The sequence below is a fragment of the Triturus cristatus genome, chromosome 12, assembly GCF_964204655.1.
Source record: "Triturus cristatus chromosome 12, aTriCri1.1, whole genome shotgun sequence".
In the NCBI taxonomy this organism is placed as follows: Eukaryota; Metazoa; Chordata; class Amphibia; order Caudata; family Salamandridae; genus Triturus; species Triturus cristatus.
Window position 1 is genome coordinate 96286099 of NC_140595.1, and position 26969 is coordinate 96313067.

General features: G+C 43.2%; 1 protein-coding gene across 1 annotated transcript in view; it reads left to right on the forward strand.

Moving 5' to 3' along the window:
• The first annotated feature begins 3341 nt into the window (after positions 1 to 3341).
• Positions 3342 to 26969, forward strand: part of CTSK (cathepsin K) — a 65300-nt gene continuing 41672 nt past the window's right edge. Inside the window, exons 1-2 of the mRNA XM_085638431.1 lie at positions 3342 to 3580; positions 24196 to 24322. Coding sequence (XP_085494557.1) covers positions 24197 to 24322 — 126 coding nt within the window. The 5' untranslated portion in view covers positions 3342 to 3580; position 24196. The remainder of the gene's footprint in view (positions 3581 to 24195; positions 24323 to 26969) is intronic.

A 26969-nucleotide genomic window follows, 5' to 3' on the forward strand; every position in this document is an offset into this window, starting at 1 on the left:
TTTATGTATATATTTATTTTTTTTAAACATATATTAATATTCCCTGTTCAGTCTCTGCCCACATCTCTCTGACTCATCCCAATCCTCTCTGACTTCTACTGTCTCCTAAACACATCTTTCTAAACTCTTCCCCCCCCCCCCCCCGGTTATCCAATCCATCCAACTAACAGGTATGTTCACCAATGCCAATAAATACTCACTTCTTCCCTTTACTAATCCACTTAAATTATCTTTCCCTTTCAAACAATTACAGGAAATGCATGAGATCTCAACGAGCACTAACTTAACACATTCACAACAACTAATCCAGATGGCAGCAGGGAAGCTAAAAAATAAATACTTTTTACTAACCTTCTTCAATGTAACCTTGGGTTTCGGAGTAGCGTGGTACTCGCCACAAAGCACTTCAAATTCTTATCAGGGGTAGTAAGCATTATATTTAAACATAATTTACAATTGCAATCTCTGACTACTCCCATCTGTACTGAAAGTGGTGTTTAAGAACCTTTGGTTACACAGGCTATTGGTCCTGAGATAGGCAGGACTAACAGGTAAGCCCACCCTTTCTCTGAGTGGGTCCTCCCTTACCTGGTGACAATAAAGCTTAAAGTCAGCAGACACTTTAAACCTCACTCTCTGATACCCTTTGGTTGCACTATTCTGTCCTGCCTTGGATCCTTCGCTTTTCTCTACAATGCCAGGCTGTGGTCCACCACGCTCAAATCTTATTGCACAGGGTTCTTGGATCCTAAGGTCTTCAAGCGTGCGGGGTGTTTCCCATAGTGGGAAGGTGATGTGTATTGCTATGGACATTCGAACCCAGGGAGGCAGTGGCTCCACACTAAGGTACAATAAACAAATAAGTGAAAAGACAATTAGACGCTACCCACACCAGTGACGTGGGCAGAACATCTACACCCTTACAAAGAATCATACTTCAGTCTAGGAATCCGTCAATTTTTAGCAGTGGTTCACACTACACGCCCCTAGCTCCTCTAGCTAAAATGTCACCCTGTCTTTACATTCTAGTTCCCCTTGAAGATAGAGCTTAATGCCCGAAATGCATTGGGTGGATTTCCATATGGTTACCCAGGACGTACTATGAATTCCATCTTGCTCTTGGATATAGCCTGGATGGGCATGTCTTTGGCATTTGAAGCTTGGAATCACGTCGCCTCTATTGTGAATCTGAAAATGATTGATGTTATGGAATAAACAAGGATTATTTGGATTAAAATTGGTTATCTGTTTGTTGAAATGTGTGTCACGTCTGGATGGCTGAGCAGCTTGAGACTGGTGCACCAGCTATTTGGGGAATTTCATTTGTGCCACTGGGACAGACAACATAAGTGAAGCTTGAACACATAACTTTTGCCTTTGAGCACCCCTTAATTTGTTGACATTGGGAAACACTGCAATGCACTCCATCATGTATTTGCACCTTAACAACTGGAACTGGTGAATGGCTACTGCAGGCCTGCCTAAAATCAACCTCACTTCTTCCCACTAGATAAGTCGGGCATTCTCACTTTTGTTTTTAGAATGGCATTCCTGGGAAAGAAAGCACGTCTTAAATATTTGAAGCAATATTGTAGTGAAGTGTCTTACAGGATCATTCAGACCCTAGTAAGTGGTGAGTGAGGACGCCGGGTGGTGGACTGTCTGACAGATCTTCCATTTTTGGTGGGGATGGCTTTTTGCTTCAAGTACTCCGGTCATATCTGCAAATATGCATGCAAATTGGACTGCCTTGGGGTGGGCCTCCAGCTACCTGTGTTATTTAATTTCTTCTGCAGAAGGACACCGTCAAAGATAAGTGTTTCTCATTGCAGTACAAACAAAATTAAGGATTCCTGACTGCACGCCTTGCATGGCGGTTCTGCAGGAATAAAATCAGCGAAGGAAGCCTCCTTGACCCATTTCGGGCCAGCCTCCTGTTGCTGTGAACTCAGTGCCCGTGTGTTAGATGTCCTCCTGGGAAAAGGTTTCCCACAGCGGAGCTCCCTAAGGCTCTGCTCATGGAAACAGGGTGGGTTTCCTCATCTTTAAGTGAGTGAGAGGAACTATGTGTTAGGCAAAGTGGGAGCCCAGCAGATCTGAAGTGGTGTTCCTACTCCTCCATACCCTGAATGAGAATCTTACTCGGAGTCCATTTTTCTGACCAGGACAGCGGCGTAGCTCGGATTTGGTAGAACATCGATGTTCATGATTGGATCGCAGCCCAGTAGTTTTCCTACTTCATTGGAATTGCTATAGCTCACAAACTGTCTGAGCTTCTGAGAGCTAGCAAATGTTCAGATACAGGGAAAACCTTTCACTCAATGCACCATGTGAAGAAACTGACCGACCACGTCTGAGAGTCGAGCTGGATCCTAATTATGCGGGGACTGATGTCTGTCCCTGTGCCTACAGCACGTTTTGCCTATGATCAATTCATTTCCTCTCCTATGATCACCCTATGCTCTATGAGACCAACACAATGCGATGCGCTGGACTGCCTGAAGGTATGTCAACGACTGATAATAGTTCCGGGCTGCTTTCCACTCCATTATTTTTTACTTCGTGTCAGTACAGTCCAAGAGCAACCGTGCACAGACCACTCTTGAGGCTTCTCCAAAAGGGAGAGGGGGACAGTCCAATGCAAACAACTCGACCTCTTTGGTGGTAAAACTGCTATGAAGCTGTAGTGGTGGCATACTGATGCATAGAAGATAAAGGGGCTCCACCTTCATACCAGATTTAAAGATTCCTTCTCAGTGTATTCGAACAGTAAGTCTTGACTGAGCCCCACGCTTCCTGCATAGCAAGAAACGTGTGCAGAGTGTTATTAGGAAAAAGCTGTAAAAAAGGCGGGCTGCCATGTTGAACAGTACAGACATTTGTGTACTTGTCTCTCTTTGTCCCCACACATGTATTTGCTCTGTTTCTTCTCCCTACAGGCGTGGGTTCCTTCAGCACCAACAAAATGACGTAGCGCACCACGTCGTTGGCTTATTTGTTCTTACTTAGCCACTCTGCAAGCATCGGAGAGGCTGCACAACATAGTTTAAAATCCAGAGACTAAACTAACAGATCCTAAATTCGAGACCCACTGGCTTTGTCAGTGCTTGTTATGATTCTCGCTGCACCTTCTCTGGATGCTCACTGCACTATACCCCTGTTAAGGCCCTGCGAGAGATGCACTCTCTCGTTATGTGCGTTAAACTCACCCAACCAAACTGCACTCTTTTTACCCGTGTTTTGTTCAGATTGGATCCAACATCTGGCAGCCCCCAACCACCAAAAGCATGACTAATACAGTGCAGAAATCACGTGAATCGTCACACATCTGTGCAGAGTTATGGGGGGAGGGGTGCGATGACCCCCAACTCTCCTCCCTCCCTCTCAGTCTACGTGACTTCCTCGCTGCTCACATTTTCCAGAGCACACTTCCTCATACCAGGTGCATAAAATACTTCTGCGGTTGGAGATCAGAGGAGTCCGGGGGAGAAACCGTGAAAACAGAGACAACCGTTCGAAGGCAGCAAGCAGGGGTTCACAGGACAAGCCGGACAGCCGCACCGCCACCGAGCCATTAAAGGTAGGGTCCCTTTCTCTCCGTCGGGTCTCATCAGTGCAGCCTTTAGTGCGAGGTTGTCTCATTCTCCTGTGCGTTCAGGGTCTGTTTCTGGTGCACACGCTTGTACTGTCTCTAGTGCAGTCTTTGGGTTGTATGTGGCCCTCGCTGACACACTTCTTCTCACTGGTTCTGTCGCTGGTTCTACCTAGGTTTCTCTTTGGGATGGCTGCTCGGATGCCTCTACGTGGCACGGATTTGGCACGAAAAGTGAGGGGGCCTCCCTGCACGGCACGTAGAGGGGCCCCCTCCGGACTCTATCAGGAGCTCTGCAGCCAGAGTGCTGCGCCGAGGGGGCCCCTTGGAGCTTGGCGCACCCCCCCCCCCCCGAACCGCAGGGGCTGCGGGGGCCTGCGTTACGCCCCGATTTGGTGCTGTCTATGTGTGGGTGTCTGAGCTGCGGTCTGTGGCTTTCTCAGCTCCGTGGTCATTGCCACTGGTGGTTGTGAACTTGTGATGCGCTGCACTAGTGCTGCCCGAGGACAAGTGTACCACAGGTGGCTCCTCGAACTAGTGCTGTTTGGAGATCGGCGTATTTAGGGATTTATTTTCAAACAGTAAGGGCCCCCATGCCCCACCGAAAGGGCGCCGATCTACTGGTGTGCTCTGGAGATAACTGCAACAATCTCCCCATGAGTTAGATAAAAAGAAAAGTGCGTTTAAACACCTTTTCTGAAGGCATTTTCCGCCCATGTCTGCTTTTTGTGTGTTTTTAACTTTCATGGAGCTCCCCAATCTTGCCCCTTTCACCTTCTCCCTGCTCCTCCACGGCTCCAAACTTTCAATACATAGACAATTAATGAAGGCGATTGAGAGCGGGGCCAAATATGGTTTTGCCCAGGGCGCTCTCCGAGCAAGCTCTTGATAAGAGAAAAAAATATGGATTGTGTGAGAAATTGTGCATAGTGCTCTGGCTTTAATGGACTGAGCAGCAGGTATAACAGATGCATAATAAACAGGGGCATGCGAAAGTTGTGTAATTTACTTTTGCACAGTTAGACAAAAATTAGGAAAAATATGTGAAATAACAAACTGGAATTTGGCACTATATTTCAGCAAGAACCTCGACCTCCTTAAATGTAAAGACTCATTTTGTGTTAAAAAAAAAACCACAAGTCCTGGAAATATCAGCTGCCCGCCTTGTTCACTTGCCCTCAAGCTAAATGTTTTTCAATGAACAGTGCATAATTAAGCAAACCTTTTGTGTAGCAAGTGTAATACAAATGTACACAAGATTTAACCAGTGTAAGCAAAAATCCACAATCTTAATAATAAACTAGTTCAATGAAAGTGAACATTGAATACTGAACATTCAAGATGCAACACACAACAGGAAACAAGCGGGGCACGGTGGTGTGTAGACGGCCTGGGTTTAACAATAGCTGGCTATAAGGTGACTTAGTCCCCGCTCCGAGCTCACACAAGGGTCAGAATTTCTAAGAGTCACACAATGCAACACTGCCCAAAAACCTGCGGTGCTCTGTGGACTGAGAAGTTTAGCATGGACTCATATTTACCATAATATATGGTGATGACGACATCACTGACACAAATAATGACAAACTCATGCAACGCGAATTGTGTATCACTGTGCCGCGGCATAAAGGTTATCCAGTGGCGCTACTACGTGTGTCTTTTGTACCTTTGGCACAACCTTGAGTGCAATTATCTTTACATACACAAGCACCCTGCAACGTGTACTGATTGTACTATTTACATTTGCTACTCTGACTAAGCATTGGCAGTCACACAATGTTGAGCACACCAACTTATATTTGTGTCTGTTTTCATACCGCACTTATCATTCCCACAATGCTGTGTCGAGCTGTTTTGTGTGACTTTATTCGGTATGCGTTAATGTTGACTCCCACGGGTGTGTGCAGAGTTCATGCTCACAAATTCACCGGAGGGATCAATGCTATGTTTTCGTGTTGCCATGTAATCGGTGCAATGAAAGTTAACACAAGTGCCAGAGCAGCGAAGGACTGAGCACGTGAAACAGCTCTAATGTCCGAGCTTGTAAAATGTGCCACCCGAGGGATAGCTCGGCTATCTGAATAACGAAGCTGTATTTACTTTGTGGACGAGATATAGCTCTCCAGTCTTGAAAAAGCCTGTAAATTTTCCATCAGCAAAGAAACCGCTCAGTTGTCTTAAGCAAACTCGTCTAAGATCTGTTTAATCTATGAGACACCCCCGCATCCAAAAAGCGTATACCCTCTGTTACTTGAGGGGCTGATGTGTTAGGTACCAGCCGGTAAAATTTAGGGAATCTGAGGTATAGCTGAAGAGTCTGAAAGTGAATGTCTGTGAGCTTTGGGTAATATGAAGGATGGCTATTCTGCGCAAAAATAACATTTGTGAATCCCGAGCAAAAGTTCTGTTGTGTAAGGCCTAATATTGTGTATATTTCAGGAGGATTCTGTGGTTCATGTAACATATTGATTTAGAATGAACTGCCCACTGAGCAAAGGGGTGTTCTTTTTCACCAAAGCAGGTTGATTTAGGGAAAAGAGGCTGACACAAGGACTTAAAACGTGCACACTGGGAGATGCCCATATTTACTGTTAGTTGGACCGGACATCCTGGATCTCTCCTTTAAACATGCTAACGTTGGCTTACACCCAATTCGCATATATAATTTACATTTAAGTCCCTAGTAAAGTGCTACATCATGTACCCTGGGCCTCTTAATTAAATGCCACTAGTGGGCCTGCAGTACGTATTGTGCCAAGCACTTAAGTAGCCCTTTAAACATGTCCCAGGCCTGCCACTGCAGCCTGTGTGTGCAGTTTTAAACTGCCATTTTGACTTGGCAAGATAAACCTCTCACCAGGCCTAAACCTACAGTTTTAACATATAAGCTACTCCTAAGGAAGGTCCTACACAGCCCAGAAGGCAGGGTGCAGTGTATTTAAAAAGTTGGACATGTACTTTCAAGTTTTACATGTCCTGGTTGTGAAAAACTCTAATTTCGTTTTTCACTAGTGCGAGGCCTACCTCTTCGATAGGATAACATTGGGTTCCCCTATTACATTTAATAAGTGGTAACTTTCAATTGGGAGTAGATAGGAATATCATGTTTGGTGTCTAAGAAGTTGTAATTACAAATCCTCTTGAAAGGTAAAGTCAGATTTTAAGTTACAATTTTGAAAATGCCCTTTTTAGAAAGTTAGGTATTTGGGGGTATGGCCCTTTGGAAACAGTTGGGTTGTGCCTCCTTTAAATATATATCAAACCAATTACCCTAGCTGTAATTGTTCAATAATCCCTTTATATTAAAGGTCAAGTAAATTAATTGTCTTAACCTGTGTATTTATTACCAGTTAGTTCATCATCTTCTGTGCAATTTCCTATACACTTAAAACACTCAACAAACACATTATTGCACGATACAACACTGTACAGGACTTTAACATTACTAATACTGTGATTTTTAAAAAACATATTTGATTAGTTTTCTCAGAACAAGAAATCACAAAGAAAATGCATTCGCATTGACAGTGCCAGAATCACGGAGGAGTTTGCTAGTGTTGGTACAGTATTCACACTATGGCATGTGTATTGGATAAAAGGTACACTGGCATCAATAGCAGTGAGGATATCAATACATTCAAATTGACCCAATGCATCCAAAAGGAAGATTTCCCACCGCCACACTTAAACTAATAACATTAACAATTGCGTCCCATCCCCTCCCTACCCCGACTCACTCCAGTATTAACATAGATCATAGGTCGGCAAACCTATCAGGGTCCATCGGATAGACCTTTTTGATCGATACGTTAGGCCTACATTTCATGGTGTTATTGGGTTCCCTTGGGGTCTGTCTCACAGCAGCACACTTATATTTGCTAATCAGCTTATTCATTTAACCAAGTCTCAATGTAATGAAAGTTTGTTGGAAATAAACCCTTCCAACATCACATTCCATTCCAGCGAAATAGGGTTTTCGCAGGCCTCTATTTTCCTCCCTTTTAATCTCCATACTATTGGCTCTGCCCCATCTAACAACCTCCTTATGCCATCCCATCGCTGTTGGAGGCAATACAGATTTCCATCGCATCGTGATTGACCGTTTTGCCAAGATCAATGCCAGATTGGCAAACAGAACTTGCACTCCCCGCTTCTTGTTTAGGGCATAATCCTAATATGCAATAGTCAAGTGTATCACCTCCCGCCACAGGCACCACTTCGTTCAGTATTTTAAGCACAGTTGCCCAGAAGGGTACCAATCGTGGGCATGTCCACATGATGTGTAGCAAATCCACGTGTTGTGTACTGAACGGGGACATGAGTCTGCCGTGTCTGGGAACATTCTATTCAATCTATGTGGAGTCAAATAGGCTCTATGTACCACCATGTATTGAATAAGTTTAAACTTGGGGTTGCGAGATATCTGCTTTGGGTATTCCAGTATTTTCCCCCACTCCTTATCTATTAATTCACGGCCCATATCCACATTCCATTTGTCTCTAAGTGCCTGTAATGAGGTTGCTGCATGGGTTTGTACAACCCTGTACAGCCATCTCGTCAAGTGTCTCCCATTACCCATTAGATATTGCATTTGCACTAGCTTGTGCATCGGGTGCTCCTTTCTGTCTGGAGCCCAAGTATTCTTTACATATCTGCTAATGCTAGCATGGAGGAAGTGCAGGGAGTTGGGGACTCCCTGTTCCCTGACAAACGTATCATGACTCATTACTAATACTGTGATAACATAAAATTAAAAACTTGCTCTTATGACCAGTCTGATAATATTCAAAATGCGGAGGTTGCAATTACTATTATTATATATGCTGTGACACTCTTGCTACCAGTGTCCCTTGGGGGTTCCAGATCAGTTCTGTTACAGTAGACTTAAGAGTTCTTAAGTATTTTTTGGAGGTCTACCGTATGACATTTCCTTCATGGAAGACATTCCCAAGCAGATTTAGATGTTCCCGTTGGGCTGGTGGTGTCCTGTCAGCTGAGTACTGATGCGGGGCTACTGTGGTGGTGGGTAGACACGTAAACTTTTCTTTTTACCTAAAACACATATGTTGTGTATGTGTACATATATATGTAGGCTATGTGTAGTGAGCATATTTTGTACATTCTGCATTGCATCCCACCAACCTACACGAACCATGCAATGCATACCTTCACACACCACAAACACCTACCTTTGGGTCCGTCAAAACGGGGTGCCAGTCCGTCGCGGTCAAGGTGCAGTAGGTTAGGGGGGACCTAGGTGAAGGAGTAGAGGATGAAATCGCAGGCTGTATCTCGAAAAAAGGTGAGCTTTCACCCCTTTTTCCCATTTCGGCAACTTAAAGTAGGAGGGATCCCAGACGGAATTCCCTTCATAACAGGCCGCATCCAAATCTGGAGGGCAAGAATCCTGGCTGGAGTCCCGCAGTCGCCTGGTGTAGCCCATCCTGCCGCAGGGGCAGGGAGCGAAGTCCTGGTGGAGTCGGTGAGACTGCGGCGGTCTTCTCTCCCATTGCCAGCCAACATCTAAATTGGGTGGGAGGCCAGCCAGAGCAGCGGGCGGGAAGACCACCAAAAAGCCCATTCTGTTGCGCCAACATCTAAATCAGGCCCTAAGTGTCATGCTAGGGTGCTAAGACGGGGCAGCAATGTCTTAAGTTGAACTTTTACTTAGGGCACACCCTTGCGTGTAAATTTCTATATGTCAACCAGCAAGTCATCTAAATAGTGTAAGTGCGCTTAATTTACCCGATATAAGTGGGGCTATCACGTGATATTCAGCGCACCCTTTGTCTGCGTCTAACTTCATTCGGTGATTATATTTCAGGCAATGCCAGATTACACTGCTTTAGTAGATTGGCTTGAATCAAATCCTAGGTTTGTTTGCATTCACTCCTCGCCTTTGCAGAAATTAGCGACGGTTGTGTGCTTTCCAGTGCAAATCTTTTCAAGTATGGCCTCAAGTATCTTTTGACTGGGAAAGTTGATCAGCTCTGCGGTTTGTTAAATTTTGCATTACGCACTATAGCTTACAATCGCATGAGCACCAGCGGCCAGTCATTTTTCAGGGAGAAAGAGACCACACATATAATCCAAGAAAGTTTTCATTAAAAATACAAAAGTCAGGCCTCCTGCCTTTGTTGTAATTTTTCATAATGATTTGATCAGCCCTGATCATTGGCTTCTCACTAGAACCAACTCGGTCGGGCCTTACGCATTAAGCATACACCTTTTCACAATGCAAAAAGTTCATTACATGCACTTGTTTTTAAGTCGAAAGCACACAGCTTTTGCCCAATAGAAAGTTTGTAGAGAGGAACATCAAGATATGGCCAAATCTGAGCTCCTATATACAGCTTGTAGCTATTTCTGGAGATCACATAACAGCTGACAACAGCAGCACTGCCAAGTCAGATCTAAACACAGAGGCTCAATTATTACATGTTAGATGTTCGCCCAGTTCAATGTGGCTGCAAAGGTCTCCTACTCCACAGACCTTCCAGTGGACCCTGCACCATACGTGGACATCACTGCCACTCTGATGTTGATTTTTCATTGAAAGTACTCCGGCAAACATGGTGTGTCACCATGGCATGCATGGCATGCTCAACCTTTTTTGTTTTGAGGAAACAAACAAAAAAAAACGAACATAGCAGTGTCTCCAAGTAAAACAAAACACAAAAATCAATGTGTCTGATGCGTTGGGCGTTTTCTCGTACGCGAACAGGAAATATCAGGATTTCAAAGCCTGTCTTAAATTGGACAGCTTGACATTTGAAACATGGCGGATATACTACCTGATGGGGGTATCTGACATCAGAGCTAATTGAGGCTCCGTCGGAAGATATCCAGAGGTTTCCTTGATCTATAAATAAGGAGGGGAATGTACAGCAGATATTTCATCATCATCCACCTCTAAATGATGCCCTAAACAATGGTAAATACCAAAATTACAGACTTCCAAAGGTGAAAACTGTAAAACGTCAAGAAAAGCAGCAGATTATCTATCAGTATGTAACAGCACCAAACACCCAAGGAAGCAGTTAATCAAGCATATATGTATATGACCCTGGGAAGACTGCTGAAACACTTCCAGTAAATGGACCTTTTAGGATCCATCTATATATAAGCTGCATAATGTATACATTAAAATTGGCCTTAGTTCCATTTTTGTCCTGTCAATAAAAACGTTATTGTTTTGTATTGTATAGCCCTTCATTTAAGCACTCCTTCCCTTGACCCGCATTCTTCCCATTACTCCCCAATTCTCTGTATCTCTACCTAACTCAACTGTTTCACAACAACCATTGTCTGTGGCCTCGTTATCCAGCACTAGCAAACTCCTCTCCACTGACTCTGTGACTTACCTGCATCCCATTGCAGCAGCGGCTGGTGACATTTGAAAGTGGTGAGGCGTAAAACAATTGTGGTACTTCACTGTGGCGAGCGAGCGAGCCTGAGCCACCTACAGAGGGTTTGGGGGGATTCTCGCCCCGAGAAAATTTGGAAAAAAGAGTGGGCAAATGGTGCATTTTCAAGCAAATTTGAGAAAGCAGGAAGCTGTCAACCACTCTGAGGTCTGATGACAAGACACCAGAGCCAGACAACAGGCAAAGCACTGCAAACAGTACGTGTCCTTGACCAAACCAACTTAAACAGGCAACTCTGCGGCACAATACTGCATCACTGCTAGAGAGACTCGGCATTTTGTTTTTCAGCGGGGGTCTATGGCACATGCCAGCTATTACATGTATCCCTACTTACACACATTTATTGGTTCATACCACCCTCTTGTATCCCATTACCTCTGTGCCTAACTACACCTCACAACTGATCCTTTTTTCCATACCTGTGCCTGGTGCCATTTTCTTCTCTTGTTGCCATCACAAAAGCAATAATTTCTCTACATTCCCACAATAATCAGTATTAAAATGAAATTATCAGCTACAAAAAGACACGCTTTCATAATTATTACATAATCACAATTCATATATGCAAAAACGTGTTACAGTTCATCAATTTATTGTATAAACCACTTTAACACTCTTATTCGAAGGAAAGAAGGGTAAATATAAGGTTGCTTTTTGTCAAGCAATAGTCTGTACACCATTCTTTTCACAAATATTAAGCGTCATGACTGATCGAGAAAAGACACGTCGATCTCAGCTGATTTATTTTTACTACAACAGTCGGGTTTGTTTTGGTAACAGCACAGGCATTACCAAGATATTCACCATCAAAAGTACAGCGCTTAGAAAGTGAAGCCCCTAATAATTATGGCAATGTCAAGCTGTAATCTTTTAAGTTCGAGCGAAATGTACAGGATTTTTCCTAATCAAGACATCCTCACTTTTTGAAAAGGCGGTGGTGGTAGCAAATTACTTAGGAAAAAGGTAAACGTAACTCAAATGTCTGGGGTAAAGAAAGAGAATTCACTACTCTTTTCATCCACATTTCAACTGCAAGGCGAAAATCAATTTGGAAAGAAACGCACATCCCCTTACATGCAGAATACCCTAAAGGGCGGGACTCTGAACTACCAGACAGACCTGACAGAGTTCGACCATACACAAAAAATGTCTCTTGGGTATGTCTTCCTCGCCCCTGCTCGCGCTTGAGGCAGCTGCATAACTCGAAGTATGCAGCGTTAGTAGACATTTCTCTCAACTCGTGCACAATCCGATAGATATTCTGCTGGCACTTGCGAGACCCTTTCTAGCAAAAGTTCAAGCACTATCGTGTGAGTGTGTGTGCGCAATATAATGGAGAGCACGGGGGCAACAAAGGGTTAAATAAATAAGCATTTTCAATGCAATAGGTCTCGCATTATTAAAGTTTGAGCTGTTGGCATTGCTAATAATAATGCAACACCAATAGCAGCTCAAAGATTCAGTAATGTGAGACCTATTGCATTGCAATAGTTTTTTAAAAATTTTTTTATATAGCACGAACTTGAGTGAAAGGTGTGTATTTATGTTGCATTGCACAACCAAAAGAGAAAAGAAAATTTCACCAAAAAGGATTGGTGGGAAAGGGGTCTTAAATTTAAGGGACAGTGAGGTTATTCCAGACAGATCCTGCTGCACTTCTGGAAATTACCTTTCTGTAAATCACATGAAGACCAGGCTGCTTTTGGCGTTTGGGGAGCGAAAAACTAGTAGTAGTCAGCCAGTGCAATTTTTTTAATTTTACATTTTATATAGTGTCACTCTACCTGTGAAATGGGGTTAACACACTTTACAATGAACAAACAACAATTTTCTTTACATTTAATCTTAAGGGAATAAAATAAGGGAAGGGAGAATTAATTAAACGATCGTCAAGTACATCATTTGAGTGCAACATCTTCTTCCAAAAAGGTAGGAATGGATAATGAGACGTATGTGGTTGTGTGTGTGGTTGTGTGTGGTTTTGTGTGTGTGGATGTGTGTGGTTGTGTGTGTGTGCTTGTGGTTGTGTGTGTGGTGTGTGTGGTTGTGTGTGAGTGTGGTTGGGTGCAGTTGTGTGTGTGTTGTGTTTGTGTGTGTGTGTGTGTGGTTGTGTGTTTGTGTGTGGTTGTGTGTGTGCGGTTGTGGTGGGTGTGGTTGTGTGTGCATGGTTGGGTGTGTGTGTGTGGTTGTGTGTGTGGTTGTGTGTGTGTGATTGTGTGTGTGGTTGTGTGTTTGTGTGTGGTTATGTGTGTGGTTGTGGTGGTTATGTGTGTGGTTGTGTGTGGTTGTGTGTGTGGTTGTGGGTGTGTGTGTGTTGTGGTTGTGTGTGTGTGTAGTTGTGTGGTTGGGTGTGGTTGTGTGATTACACATCACATAATTACACTGTATTCAATACAACATAAATACACTCCACATACCACTCAGTACTACATAATTGCACGTCACATAATCACTCTCTACTTAATGCAAGATAAATACACTCCACACAATACCACTCTGTGCCACATAATAACACAACACAATTACACTGTACTCAATGCAACATAAATACACACCTTTCACTCAAGTTCGTGCTATATATATAAAAAAAAAATAGGTCTCACATTACTGAATCTTTGAGCTGCAATTGGTGTTGCATTATTATTAGCAATGCCAACAGCTCAAGCTTTAATAATGCGAGACCTATTGCATTGAAAATGCTTGTTTATTCTGTGCTGGAGAAAATAAGTTTGTTTATCCTAATTCACCTTTTGTGAGCCCTGCAGCTGCTTATCAGATTGGACTGTGATGCAGAGTTTTATGTACCAAGTAGGGAAGAAAATGTGTGACTATTTGTTCTTATTTTTAAAATCTGCAAAGGCCCAGCAAGGCACATACTGGTGATTAATGATCCTGCTGGAGAGCAGTCCTTTGTTGGTAGTTTTGAAATGCAGATAAACTGTATTTTATGTGGATAGCTCAGTGGGTTACTGTCTTTGTCACAATGATTCTTGTGTTATTTGCAGTTCAAAAGTTACAATCCTAACGTAGGACAGTGACCTATGAACTGTCATCAAAGAGCTGCATACAAACCTGAATGGTTTAGTTAGAACTTCAAATTTTTTTGTGTTGCGATATAATTAGAACTTCCTCAGTCTTTCATTATTCTTTGCTAAAAAAGAGTTAGCTTGGACAGATATACATTTTTATTAGTAAAGTCAACCCACCAACCATTGGGGTATGCTTTAAATCCTGAGTGTGTGCTTCTCCATACCACACCCTCTTAAAATATACTGCCCACCAGTATGGATGACATTAGTCCTACACCTTATAATCTTCATTGGCTTATGTGATATTCCCTATTGACTGATTTACCTACTTGTATGATTCATTATCTCTGTATAATGTGTGCATGATGTAAAGTACTGTGACACCCTACACTGATATGAGTAGCGCTATACAACAAATGAAATGCATACAAGAGAGGGGCTACGGAGAGATAAGAGGCGCTGGTGGAGGGTGACAGTGATGGAATCCAAGGAGGTGGTCATGGGGTGTAGGGGGGGCTTCGGAGAGATGAGGGGCACTGGTGGAGGGTGGTAGTAATGGTATCTATGGAGAAAGATGTCATTGGTAGGGCGCCAAATAAGACTTTCGCACTAGTGCTAAAGCCGGCCCTGTCATGCCCTTTCTGTTTTTTGTTTCCTTAATTAGCAGTCAAGTCATGAGTGCACAAAGACTGTTTGGTCGGCCCTTTGAGGCCACCCAAACTAGTCACGCCCACTCTGCCCTTCTCCATGCAGGCTGCATTGGCTGCAATGCAGCTGACATGGAGAACATGGCCTCCACGTCAGCCCCCGGCTGGGTGGCATCCCGACCAATCACAACACTGCTTGCAGTGTTGTGATTGGCTTTGGGGAGGGAGCCTGGCTGCCTGCATCCTGTTCCTGCCGGCGGAGGGGTAAGCTACATTAAAAAAAAATTAATATTATTAAATTAAAGCCTCCCCCGCGTGACCCCCCTGCCCCCTCCCCCCGCGAGTCATGCCGGCCGCGACTGCTGCAGTGGCCCACCCAAATAAAAATTCCTGGAGCCGGGCCTACTGTAGTCTCTTATCTGGGTTTGCTAGTGCCTGCCTGGGAACCTGTCTCCCGCTCTGTGACAGCCTTCTCCCAAACCCTACGGAAGGGACAACAGGAACCTGTCTCCCGCTCTGTGACAGCCTTCTCCCAAACCCAACGGAAGGGACAACAGAGAGCCAAGCCCAGGAAGGCAGTATAAAATGATATTTAGAGGAAAACCAGGTAAAAAAAACGAACTTAAGAAAACGGCTCCATAGACTAATGGTGCCATCCACATTCAAACCTGCAAAAGGTGCTAATTCCCCTTTGACCGTATTGGGATGACCCTCTAAAATGCCTGACCTCATCAGCATTTTCAAGGTGAGAGGTTGACAGGTATGACTCTATGGATCAAATGGTGCCTTATAATCCATGAACACCCAGTGTTGTTCTGGGGCCTCCTTCATTCGTTTGGAGGAAAGATACTGTGAACCCTGAACACCCGCACACATACCTTGTACTCCTCTGCAGCCTCATCTATGGGACATGTGGAGTGAGTTTTGTGATCCTTGGACTCTCGGTAAACCAGGCAGATCGTCCTTCACAGAACAGCCTCAGCCTCTCCCCGTGTTTTTCGCATAGGATGTCCTCACTGGGCTTCGCCGGGGAGCGATGGAGCTGTTTTGCAATTTCTACAATGTTTCCAAGTTGCCTGTTGGGCCGGAGATTTCTCACCAGAGATGCTTCTCTGCACTGCGGACAAGGGAAGTTGTCATCTTTTCCCTCCCAGCTGCGAGTGATGCAGGACCAGCAGAAGTTGTGCCCACAATCAATGGTCACCGGATCATTAAAATATTCCAAACAGATCGAACAGCTAGTCTCTTCCTTGAGATTTCTGAACTGAGATGCTGCAGCGGCCATGATCCCGGAAGCGAAGAGAGTATAAACTTAGTTTCGATTTCTCTCCCTCTGTCAGGGCGTGCCTGTCTCCACCTCCCTGTTAGCGGGCCCTTTCGGTTTTGTACGGAAGATTCTGAACAACACGCCAGGCGCGAGACACATGCCTGTCTGGGTCATAGACCTGAGTGGGAGACGCGTATATTCCGGTATCTTGTAAAGTAAAACAGTCTGTGCGTGAACGGAGCGTGCGCAGCTCTGCTGCTGTACACATCATATATCAATTTTTCAAAATTCTTCGCCGTGAGTTTGAAATTGTGTGATGCTCTCACGGTTCACAAGGAATTTAGCAGTGCAACCTGTGACGTGAATGGCAGCAGACCACGTGACTTCAAAGAATTTATGAAAAATGTCCAAAACAAATGTAGAATTTAATACATTACAGAACTCAGTCTTAAATAAACACGTGCTCTACAGAGCCACAGAATGGAGATATAGCAATCTATATTACTTTTGAAAATGTATCATACAAGCAGGGCCGGCCTTTAGCATGGGCGAGCTGGGCCCGCCAATATTCTGGGGGGCGCAGTCCAGTGGCGGGTGTCGACCGCGGGCACAGAGCAGATCGCCATGACGTATTTGCTCGGCTTTTTCTGCCGAGCCACTTGGACGGCCTCGCGTGTTAAAGGGTTTCTTGTCTTTATGGGGCCATGTGTTTGGCCCCATAAAGATAAGAAACCTTTTGCCACGAACGCAAAGCGGCCAGGCCGTCCAAATGGGACGGCTCAGAAAGCCAAGCAAATACGTCACCAACACCTCTTTTCCAATGGCTGGTCACCGTTTAGCATAAACGGTGATGCCAGCCAATGGAAAAGAGGGGCGGGGCTTAATGCCCCTTACAGAAAATACCCACATCTCATTAAATCTCGCCAGCGAGACTGCGCATGCGCGCAGCCTACACCAGGCGAGACCTAAAACACAGATGTAAAATCGAGCGACGTGCTCTTATAACCACGCTGATCACACATGGTCAGAATATTGTTTTGGTATGTATAAAACCAGAAGTGGAGTGCAGATAATGATTGAGGGAAGATTGTGTACAACAGTACAACACATAAAAGGCATTGATGATAAACGAGGCCGCGCAAGTTCACGTGGGCCCGGGTGAACAAGGAAGGGAACAGAAGAATTCATTATAGAAGCAACCACGCGTCTTCCATGTGCTGTTTAAAACAGCAGACATGGCGCTGCTGTGTAGAATCCATTGCGTTAATTAATGAGGAAAGATATCAGATGCCAAGTGTATGTGTTGTTGTTTTCGGGAAAACAAATAAAATGTTCTTTTCGACGACAAAAACACAGATCAATAAGACCCCTTCGCCATGAACAAATGATTTTCTGACAGAATGGTAATCTACCGCCAGGGTAAATTTATGGTACAGGTATGAGTAAATTAAAGTGAAGGGGGGGATCTATATATATAAAAAAAAGTAAAACTTACCTTTCTGCCCCCTCAGCTCCTGCCGCTCTGGAGTCCTTGCGCATTGTAGGCAGCCTCTCTCCTCCTGCTCCTCTAAGCCAATCACAACGCTGCAATGTCAGCCTTGTGATTGGTGAGGCGCAGTGGAGAGCACCCCAGCCGGCCACTTTTCTCTGTGTAGGCTGCATGCAGCAGCCTACACAGAGAAACAGAGAGTGTGCATGACTGAGTTGGTCGGCCCCAGTACCCACAACAGTGGGCAAAGCCACTCCCCCCTGCCCTCGAGCAGGACCGCCCACAACCAGGCACTTCTGCTTTCTCGCAGTGTGAGAAGCAGAAACATCAAATGGTAGTTTTATCACTTTATGTTTCTGCCTTCTCTCACAGCCGCCACTGTCCCATTGTCGTTCAAACCTAGCTCCTGTCTTTCCAGACTGAATGTCATAAATTTAACATTGAAAATCTAAGACACCCAGACAGGACCGGACTGGGAACCCAAAGCAGCCCTGACAAATTTTGACAGACTAGCTCGGTACGGTACGTAGCGAGCGAGTCTGACCATCTCTAGAAGGGGATTTGGGGGGCTTCTCCCCCAAGAAAATTTGGGAAAAATTGTGTATTCTACAACAGACTTTTCATTATATATTCAATTGTAATGTTTTAAAGCAAAGCAAATGATGACTTTACAGTGCACCAGGATTACCAGGATTACCAGGCACTTCATTATAATTAGGCATGTTTTCACATGTGTGGATTATAAGTACAATAAGTAAGTCTGCATATAAAACATCGAAGTGCAGTTAAAACTCCTTTTCGATAAGTCACACTATCATTGTGCAAAAAAGACAATGTAGGCATTTCAAAAAGCTATTTCTGTGTTGATGTATTAACAAGGAAGACAATGTTTGTTAATTATATCATCCTCTAATCACGCCACAATTTGTATTGCCATGTTTTTCAATACATATATTCCTAAATCATCAAATCGCTATGTGATTAACACAGGAAAGCATAAAAATGCAATTTAACCCTTCATGCTGGCCATTTATTACCTTCAGAGTATCGGAGCACTTTGCATTACACACACATATATAGATAATGAATCATATGTGTGTAAATCATGCACAGAAAATGTTACATAAGACAAAGGGGAAGGGGGACAAAGGGGATACTGCGAGTCATTGGGTCTTGATTCACAGTCTAATGGAGAACAGGAATGTAGGAACTGCCCTCAATCACTTGGTATGTTTCCTCAGCAACAGAACACAGTCAGTCTTTTGGAGACTTTACTTCTAGTATTTATTTTCTTTGCCATGTGGGGTCCGCAGGGGTCCTCACTAAACCCCACATTGTTCAGCATGCACGTGGCTCCACTAACAGCACAGATTAGATCCTTTGGCTTCAAAACAATATCGTATGCACATGACATGCAAATTGTTGTCTCCATTCATACAAAGGTAGATGAGGTAGCCATTAGAATTAAGTATTGTAGGACTGCAGTTGTCAATTGGATAGAAAGCCAATGCTTAAAATTGAACTCCGATAAGATGGAGGCACTTATTTTTGGAATCCTCTTAGTCGCCCTCCGCCCATTACCCACCCAAGTCACCAAAGTAAAAAATCTAGGCTTTATCTTTGATCCCGAATTAACATTCAAAGACCAGACAAATCAGCTGATCTCCTCTTGCTACTATCGCTTGAAAATACTATAAAAAGTTCTGCCATTCATTTCTACGTATCATCAGACAACAGTGGTTGTTTCTTTAGTGCTTACTCAGAACGACTATTGCAACACCATCTATTTGGGAATGTAACAAGGTCAGCTAAAAAAGCTCCAGAGCCTAGAGTTTGCAGCAGTCGGTCTTTTGAAAAAAATTAGGAAATATGAATCTTCTGCCAAAGGGCTTAAGGAACTTCATTAGTTGCCCATTAAGAGCAGAGTTACATTCAAAGCGCTCAGTATGGCACATAAAGCCCTGCAGGGAATAGGCCCAGTCTATCGGAAGGAAAAGATTTTATCGTAGACTCCAAAATAATGTTTGTGATCAGCTTTTGCTAAGACCACCCAAGTCCCTGGGATCCGCATACCCTTGTGGGGTGGCAGAAGTTTTGTTCATGCCATAGCTTTGCTGTGGAATCAAATGCGGCTGTACCTAAGGTCCCAATCGAACTTGATGAGTTTTATAAACTTGATGAGTTTTATAAAGTATTTGAAAAGTTGGCTTTTCTCTTCTCCCTGCTTAAGTCTTGACCTGGTCATGCTTTGAGTGATCCCTGGTAGTACAGATGCCAGCGCCAAGACGCCTTTGGAAATTTGTCACGCTTTACAGATATTAATCATATCAAATCAAATTATAAGGTGTAGGGTTCTCAGGTCATCCATACTAGTAGGCCATTTTTAAGAATGCTTGGTCTGGAGAAGCACAAACTCAGGATTGTCAACATAGCACAGTGGTTTGGATTGTCTTTACTAATAAGAATGTATTTCTACCCAGACAAACAATTTTTTGCAACATTAGGATAACGAAAGATTGGAAAAAAGTATAACTTTCTAACCTGTACGATGCAGTTTGCATGCAGTTCTTTGATGGCAGTTCATAGATCACAGTGCTATATTACAATTGTAACTCATTAACTGCAAGTAACAAAAGGATCTCTGTGACGAAAGAAGTAATACACAGATCTATGCATATAAAATACAGTTCTGCAATCTGCATGTTACACGTTCCTTGAAGCAGGCATATTAATCCTCTGCTGTACTTGATGAGTCAAAACTGCCACTAGATAAATCTCCGATCTCTCTTCAGCAGGAATATCAATCACCACAGTTATCTTGGCACTTGTATTATTGCCTAAAACTGCTGGATATACAAGGAACTCTGCAGGGGTGCTTTTAAACCTATAACAAATTTCATAACACGGAGTCGCCCCCCCCCCCCCAAACAACCCCACTACCCCCACCTAACTCTGGGTGCTGTGAGGTGGCACCGGTCACATCGCCCTAAAGCCGGATTGGATTATGCTGGCTTGATGATTGTGTTACTGGGGCTGATACAGCAGCACTGCTGCAAAACTAGCCCTCACTGACAAAACTGGCCCCACCCTTCCAGCTTCCTGAGGAAACACCTGATGCCTGGCAGAGTCAGTCTGGCCTTGCATCAAGAAAGACTACATTCAATGTCACATCCAGTTCAAGACCTCTCTAAAGTAATGACTGGGTCTCATGTCTCCCTAATCTCAGTGTAAAAACGCAATATCAAGAGAATATTTATCTATACTTTTCAACTTACAGGACATGATTCCGAAAGGCTTCCAGAAAATAGTACATAACTTGTTACTGTAGAGGTACTTTGAAGTACAGTGCACACCTTTTTAATTCACAAATACAACCATGAATAGCTAAGGAAAACTATGACAGTCACAGATTTCCAGAGGTACTCAAATATGTAACTATTTCTGCCTGCAGATTTCTACATGCAGAAATATCTTTATTTATTTGACTTTTATATAGTGTAGCTAGAACCAAGGGTATCAGAGTGCTTTACAAGTTATGTGATTATGTTTATAAGAGGTATGTGAGGGGATTCATATGAGTCAGAGTTAAAGAAATGATACAGCATTAAGTGGTTATAACGTCACAAAAGTATATCGCAGGGATACATTAAGGAATGGCATCGGAAACAGAATAGGAGACTGAAAGTCATGTGATTGTCTTGAAGGAAACAGTCAATGAGCGAAACATAGAACAACTTGTGCGCGGGTTGAAGTAATTGTTGAGCAGTAGAAATTCAAGGTCCCGTTTGAAGGAAGGAAAAGAGGGGTTGCAACCTAGATCCTTGGGGAGTGAGTTCCAGATCTTAGGAGCATTTACCGAGAAGGAGCGCACCTGGGATGATTTATGTTCATTTTAACTTAAGCCGTTGTTTCTCCACTGGGGCAATAGGTTTCTCCATGGAAAGACTCATCTCTCATCCCCATCAAATTTGTGGGTGTTTTCAAACCATTTCCACCTTGGCAACACTTCTTCCTTAAAAGTGCACCAACACTATGAAGAATCTGGTGCACCGATGTCCAAGGTTTGTGAAGTCAAGTGCTTATGACAGGTTGTCATAAAGTAAAAGAAGTGTTAAATTTTTCGGGGCGGTGCCTGGCTCTGAAAATAAAAATACTGTCTGCTTCCATAGATTGCAGGAGAGCAGTGCTTCCTCCTCTGACAGACCTTCTGCATTCAGACTTTTTTTGCAGGATCAGTGGACCAGGGCTAAAGTCAGTTCATGTCCTACAAGTGAAGCCTCTTTGTATCCTGTGGAATTTCTCCTGCGGCTGGAGGGTGTAGTGGGTCCTAGACTGAGGAAGTTTCTACCTGCCTTGGAGAATTCTAGCTGACTGGTGGAACTGGATATTTCTTGAGGACATGGAAATGAAGTCTTGAGGACAGTTTTGAAAATTAGAGGAATGTTTTTTTAAAGGTATTATTGCAATTTAGAAATCCGGAAGCAACATGCAAACCTCACAGAAAAAATCAACGGGCAGGAGGCTAATCATTCCTGTTTTCCCACAGCTGTGTTTTTGTGTGTTTTTTGGCGTAATTCATGTCTACAACACACTGCCTGGTCACTGTATCCAACCTTGTAGGGCCCTTGGGAACTACAGCTTTGTGGGTTGCCGCTCTAAAAATATTATTTCTCGAGAAAATCTCCAAGTCTCGAGTTAAAGTTTTAGCAAGCTCAACCACCACCTTGTATCCCACCACACTCTCTCACGAGTCAGTAGCAAAAGGTACTTCGGTCCCAGTCAGCTTTATAAATATATTTTAAACAAATTTGGTATGTTATAACATTAATTTGCATTCACAGCTTGATTTGGACCTTCTCCTTTGAGGGTCAAAGTTGTTGGACTTTGTGAGAGCTCAGTCACAGCTCACACCAAGAAATAGCTTATCACTCCACATCCCCACAGATGCCCATTTCAAAGCTCCACTCCTTGTTTCCCCTTTAACAAGTATCCTTAAGTTACACTTCCGTGAAACACTTGCGGTTCCTTGTCTTAAGGATATATTTTAGCACCGGCCCTGATAATGAAAAATAGATCCGGATTGTGCAGAACAACTATGGCAGGCTGATACAGCCCGAGAGGTGGATAGTAATGATCCTCAAGTGAATACCCTAATTTCCTTACAAATACATCCTGTTCTCGAACAGCAAAGGCATGTCCTCTCATCTGCCAGGGAAAGACTGTAATTACTCTTACATATCCCCTGAAGTGGCTAGCAACCAGTAAACATGTGCTATTCGGCCTTTACTTCTCACTACATTGTCTAGTCAGTCAATCATATGCATCACAGCACTTCATTGGTCGGCTGCCTGTCACTCACTGGCTGCATAATGCAAGCCTGCAACATGAGGGGCTTACATATGCTTTGGAAGGAGAGGGGTTGAGAACTAAGTGTAGCAGAGTTGTATGATAACCTGCACACTTTTGGTTTTGTTTGTTTTTTACACTGAGACTAGCCCTTGGGAGTATCAATGATACAAAATGCATAAAGGCTTTTGTTTGTCACAAATGAAAATCAGAAGAAGTTGACTCACCTGTTCCAGTTCCCATATCGAATGCCTTTGCCCATTTGTCTGTCTCCCCATGTTCCATCTTTATTGACACTGGGCTGTACTCTGCGATATCCTTGTGATTTTTTTAGGTCGAGCCTGAGCCAGCGCGCCGGCGCTGCGAGACTTATTGTAGACGAGTAGCGAATAGAAGCCCCACCCACTCTCCGCCCATGTTTGCCATTGGCTTGTGTCATTGTCTGTCCTAAATGCTGGCTTCTGATTCATCAGTAGGCTTATTAGACCCTCCTTAGTACTGCCACCTCTTTATTTGTCACCTCCCATGGCGACTGGCTCCTTTTCTTCGAGTGTTACACTGTACGTGTTATTTAGACTGTGAGCACTATTTTCTTTACTGAGGTTCTTCTACTGCTTTATTTAATCCTCCCTCTCTCCCGTTGTCCATAACTTCTCCCCCTCTTCCCCCACCCGCACTCCCATTGTCTATGCCTTCTTGCCCCGCCCGCCCATTGTCCGTGCCTTCTCTACCCCCAGCCCTCCCTCCATCCCTCCCATTGTCAGTGATGACTACCATTTGCAATGCAATAGGTCTCACGGTGACACTGGCCTGTACTCTGCGATATCCTTGTGATTTTTTTTATTTATGGGATTTATTAAACCCATATCTGTGATATACAAAGCAAACACCACAATTACATTTCTGGGTTTAGGTTCTCACTTTATGCAAGGATCCTTAACTACAAGCATGCTTTTGGTGATGGATTTGCACTTATAAGGAGTGATCAGTTAAGCTTGCTGTTATCTAGGCTTACTCTAAGGTACGGTGGGCATCATGGTATCTGGAGCAAGGGTACTTCAGTGGTAATGTTCACCTCCATAGGGTTGAACTGTTGGGCAAGGAGAGTCAGTTTACCAGAGGAAACTATACTGGGGTTAAGGATGGCAAATAAATTAAAGGTAACAAAGCCTTGGTTGTTAATTTTTAACTGTTGTTGTGAAAGACAACTGGGCCATGTGGAAGATACTATGGCATACTAAATGCATATTAACTCAAAAAAGTTACTTATATAAAAGCAACTGTCTGCAATGTCTCTGATAGGCAGAAAGGTGCTGGGGGACAAGTGCAAAAAGTCCAAAGTTTGGCCGCCTCAAGTTGTGCAGAGCTTATTTAATTTTTTCCCATTTCCCTTTGCAGGATGATGTGGGTCAAACTCTTCATCTTGCTGCTCCCCACAGTGCTTGGCAGCCTGTACCCAGAGGAAAGCCTCGACTCCCAATGGAATCTCTGGAAGAAAACCTACAGGAAAGAGTACAACAGCCAGGTGACAAGATAACTGACCATCTTTGTGTGAATGCCAAGCGAACAGACCAGTATCAAAACATATTAACTGAACAGAACTGGACACCTATTAAATTAATGAGAATGATTTGTAAATAACTAAAAGTCCATGAAATATTAAAGACTAAGGGCCTGATTACAAGTACGGCGGTCTGAAGACCGCCGTACTCGCGATGGCAGTATGACCACTGCCTCCTCGGCAGTCCAACCGCCCAATTATGATCATTGGTGGTCGGACTGCCAGAAGATCGCCGCCATCGCCAGAATCCTGGATCTCGTAGCAGGGATGGGAGGTGGTACCGATGCTGGCATTAACGTCCCATTCACGACCTGCCTTTCAGCCGCCATGAAAAGGTTGGTGGAAAGGCTGGGAAGAGGCCCCTAACAGGGTCTCAGGGCGATTTTGCTCATTGGGCACAGTGCACTGGGGCACATGTTGTGCCCTCCTTTGCTTGCATTGTTGTGTGTGCAGTGTGTGCCATGCACAACATGGTGCATGGCACACAGTGCACCGACGTGCTAGTGGTGGCGGCATGTGCTGCAAGCTCTCTATGAGCTGAAGCATGCCGTTGCACTGCTGCAGCAACACTGCCAGCCCGGCGGTAAAATCATAATGCTGCGGGCAGGATTCTGCTGGCTTTGCGGTGTTCTCGCGGCCTTGGCAATGGCAGTCAGACCGCCAAAGTCATAATCGGGCCCCAACTCTCCAAGACTTTTTTTTTTTTTAACTACAATTAACTTGCCATGATACAGAAAATAACTAATTGGCCCTGCTTTCTTTAGAAAGTCAATGAATAAATACAATTTTAAACTTTTTTCTGTAGTTTCCCAGAAAACGTTGGCACAACAGTTAGTTTGGTCTTAATACTGTCACTGCAAAGGACTGCATATCGAGGTAAAAAACTATGATTCATGCTTTAACACAATTTGGTATCTTTCAAGTTTAAATTGTCTTTAGCATATTCCATAAAACACTATTGTAAGGCATTTTGCAAGATAAAACGAAAGCACACACATATTTTTTTTAAATTACTTACTTAAATACAGTATCATGGAGGGCCCTTATTCACTGACCCCCCCCCCCCCAAAACAACGGTGTCCTCCACCATTGTAGTATAAAACTGGGCTATAAAAAATCAAAAGATTTTGAAAAGTGGATATAAATCTGAATGGAAAGATTAATTACAATCTAAAAGTGAACTTCTTATATCAAGCGGTAAAATATCATTTTAATGCATTTTACAGAGTAATGAGCTCACAATAAAAAAAAGGAAACCCTAAAATGCGTCTTAAAAATGTATTGGTAGGCCCTTATTTGCATAATTAGTCCCCAAACTACTGTAAAGTAAAACTGTACAGAGAAGAGAATCTGAGAGTTTTGAAACACAGATTCAGTCTGTTTGGAAAGGCCTTGACCAGTAAGCTGTAAGTTTCCTCAATTGTATAAATAGAATGATTCTTAACAATTTGTTTTACAAATCGTTTCCTCATGTTAGTTTATCTAGGAATTATGTATAAAAAAGATAATACAACCTCTTCACTCATCCTGCAAGAAAGACAGGTGAAATGTAGTACAACAAGGCTCCACATCTCCATTGCCTTTCTAGCTGCATAATAGAAATGACATTGTACTTACAGATTGTGGATTGTTTGGAGCTTAGTCACTATTATGCACCTCTGGGGACAAGACATATAATAGCTGTGGAAAGCACAGAAGTCCTAACCTGGCCCTCTGCAAAAAAATTATAATCAGAGGAGAAACTATCTTATGTTATGATAGAGTTGATGTTTCTTTTGAACTTTTCTGTAGACACCATCATTTAATACGAAAGCCCATGCAATCCATAAGTATTAATTCGCCTTTTATTGGTGGTTTGGAACAAACTTCATCCTACAGTAATCAGTGGAATGACTCTGTTCCTTCTCCACTTGCCATAGTATAGTGTGAACTAGTCGCAGTATGTAATAAACATTTTACCAAGTTGTAAGCATCAGATCTCAATAGGAGTTCTTTGGCCTAATGTAAGTAAGTTCCTCAAAACAGAAGTCTCCATTTTCTCAAAACAATTTTTTAATTTCCCGGCATAGAAGACTAAACAATAACAAAAGAAAAACACAACTGTGGAATTAAAATATTTAAAATTGTAGATGCAGCATTATATTTCATTGAAAAAAAACAAATTTTATCCTGTAGTTGCCTTACGACATTTATCTCTTAATGGAAACAACTGTAAGGACCAAAACAGAATAATAAACTTGGAGATATGCAAGCAGTTATAACCTAGTGTGTTTCTAGGCAGATGCCATATACCCTCCATGTAAACTTACGGGAAGACTTTTTTCATTTGGTCATATCCATTTTTAGAGCACTTTCCTTGCAATACAGAGGCATAAATTCCAGGGTGTATTCAATGCCTAAAAGAGGCGTATCTAACAAAAAATAAGCCACTGTCGTAAGTAATGACTAGGATTTTTATTTATCCCCAAACAGGTGAATATTAAATAAATTAGAGGATGTAGTTAATTAATGCCCGGTGATCTAGAATCCATTTGTAATCTCAACCTGCACCCATGAAGACTCGTACAACTTTCAAATGAAATATAATAAAAGGGAGTCTGTGTGTAAAGAT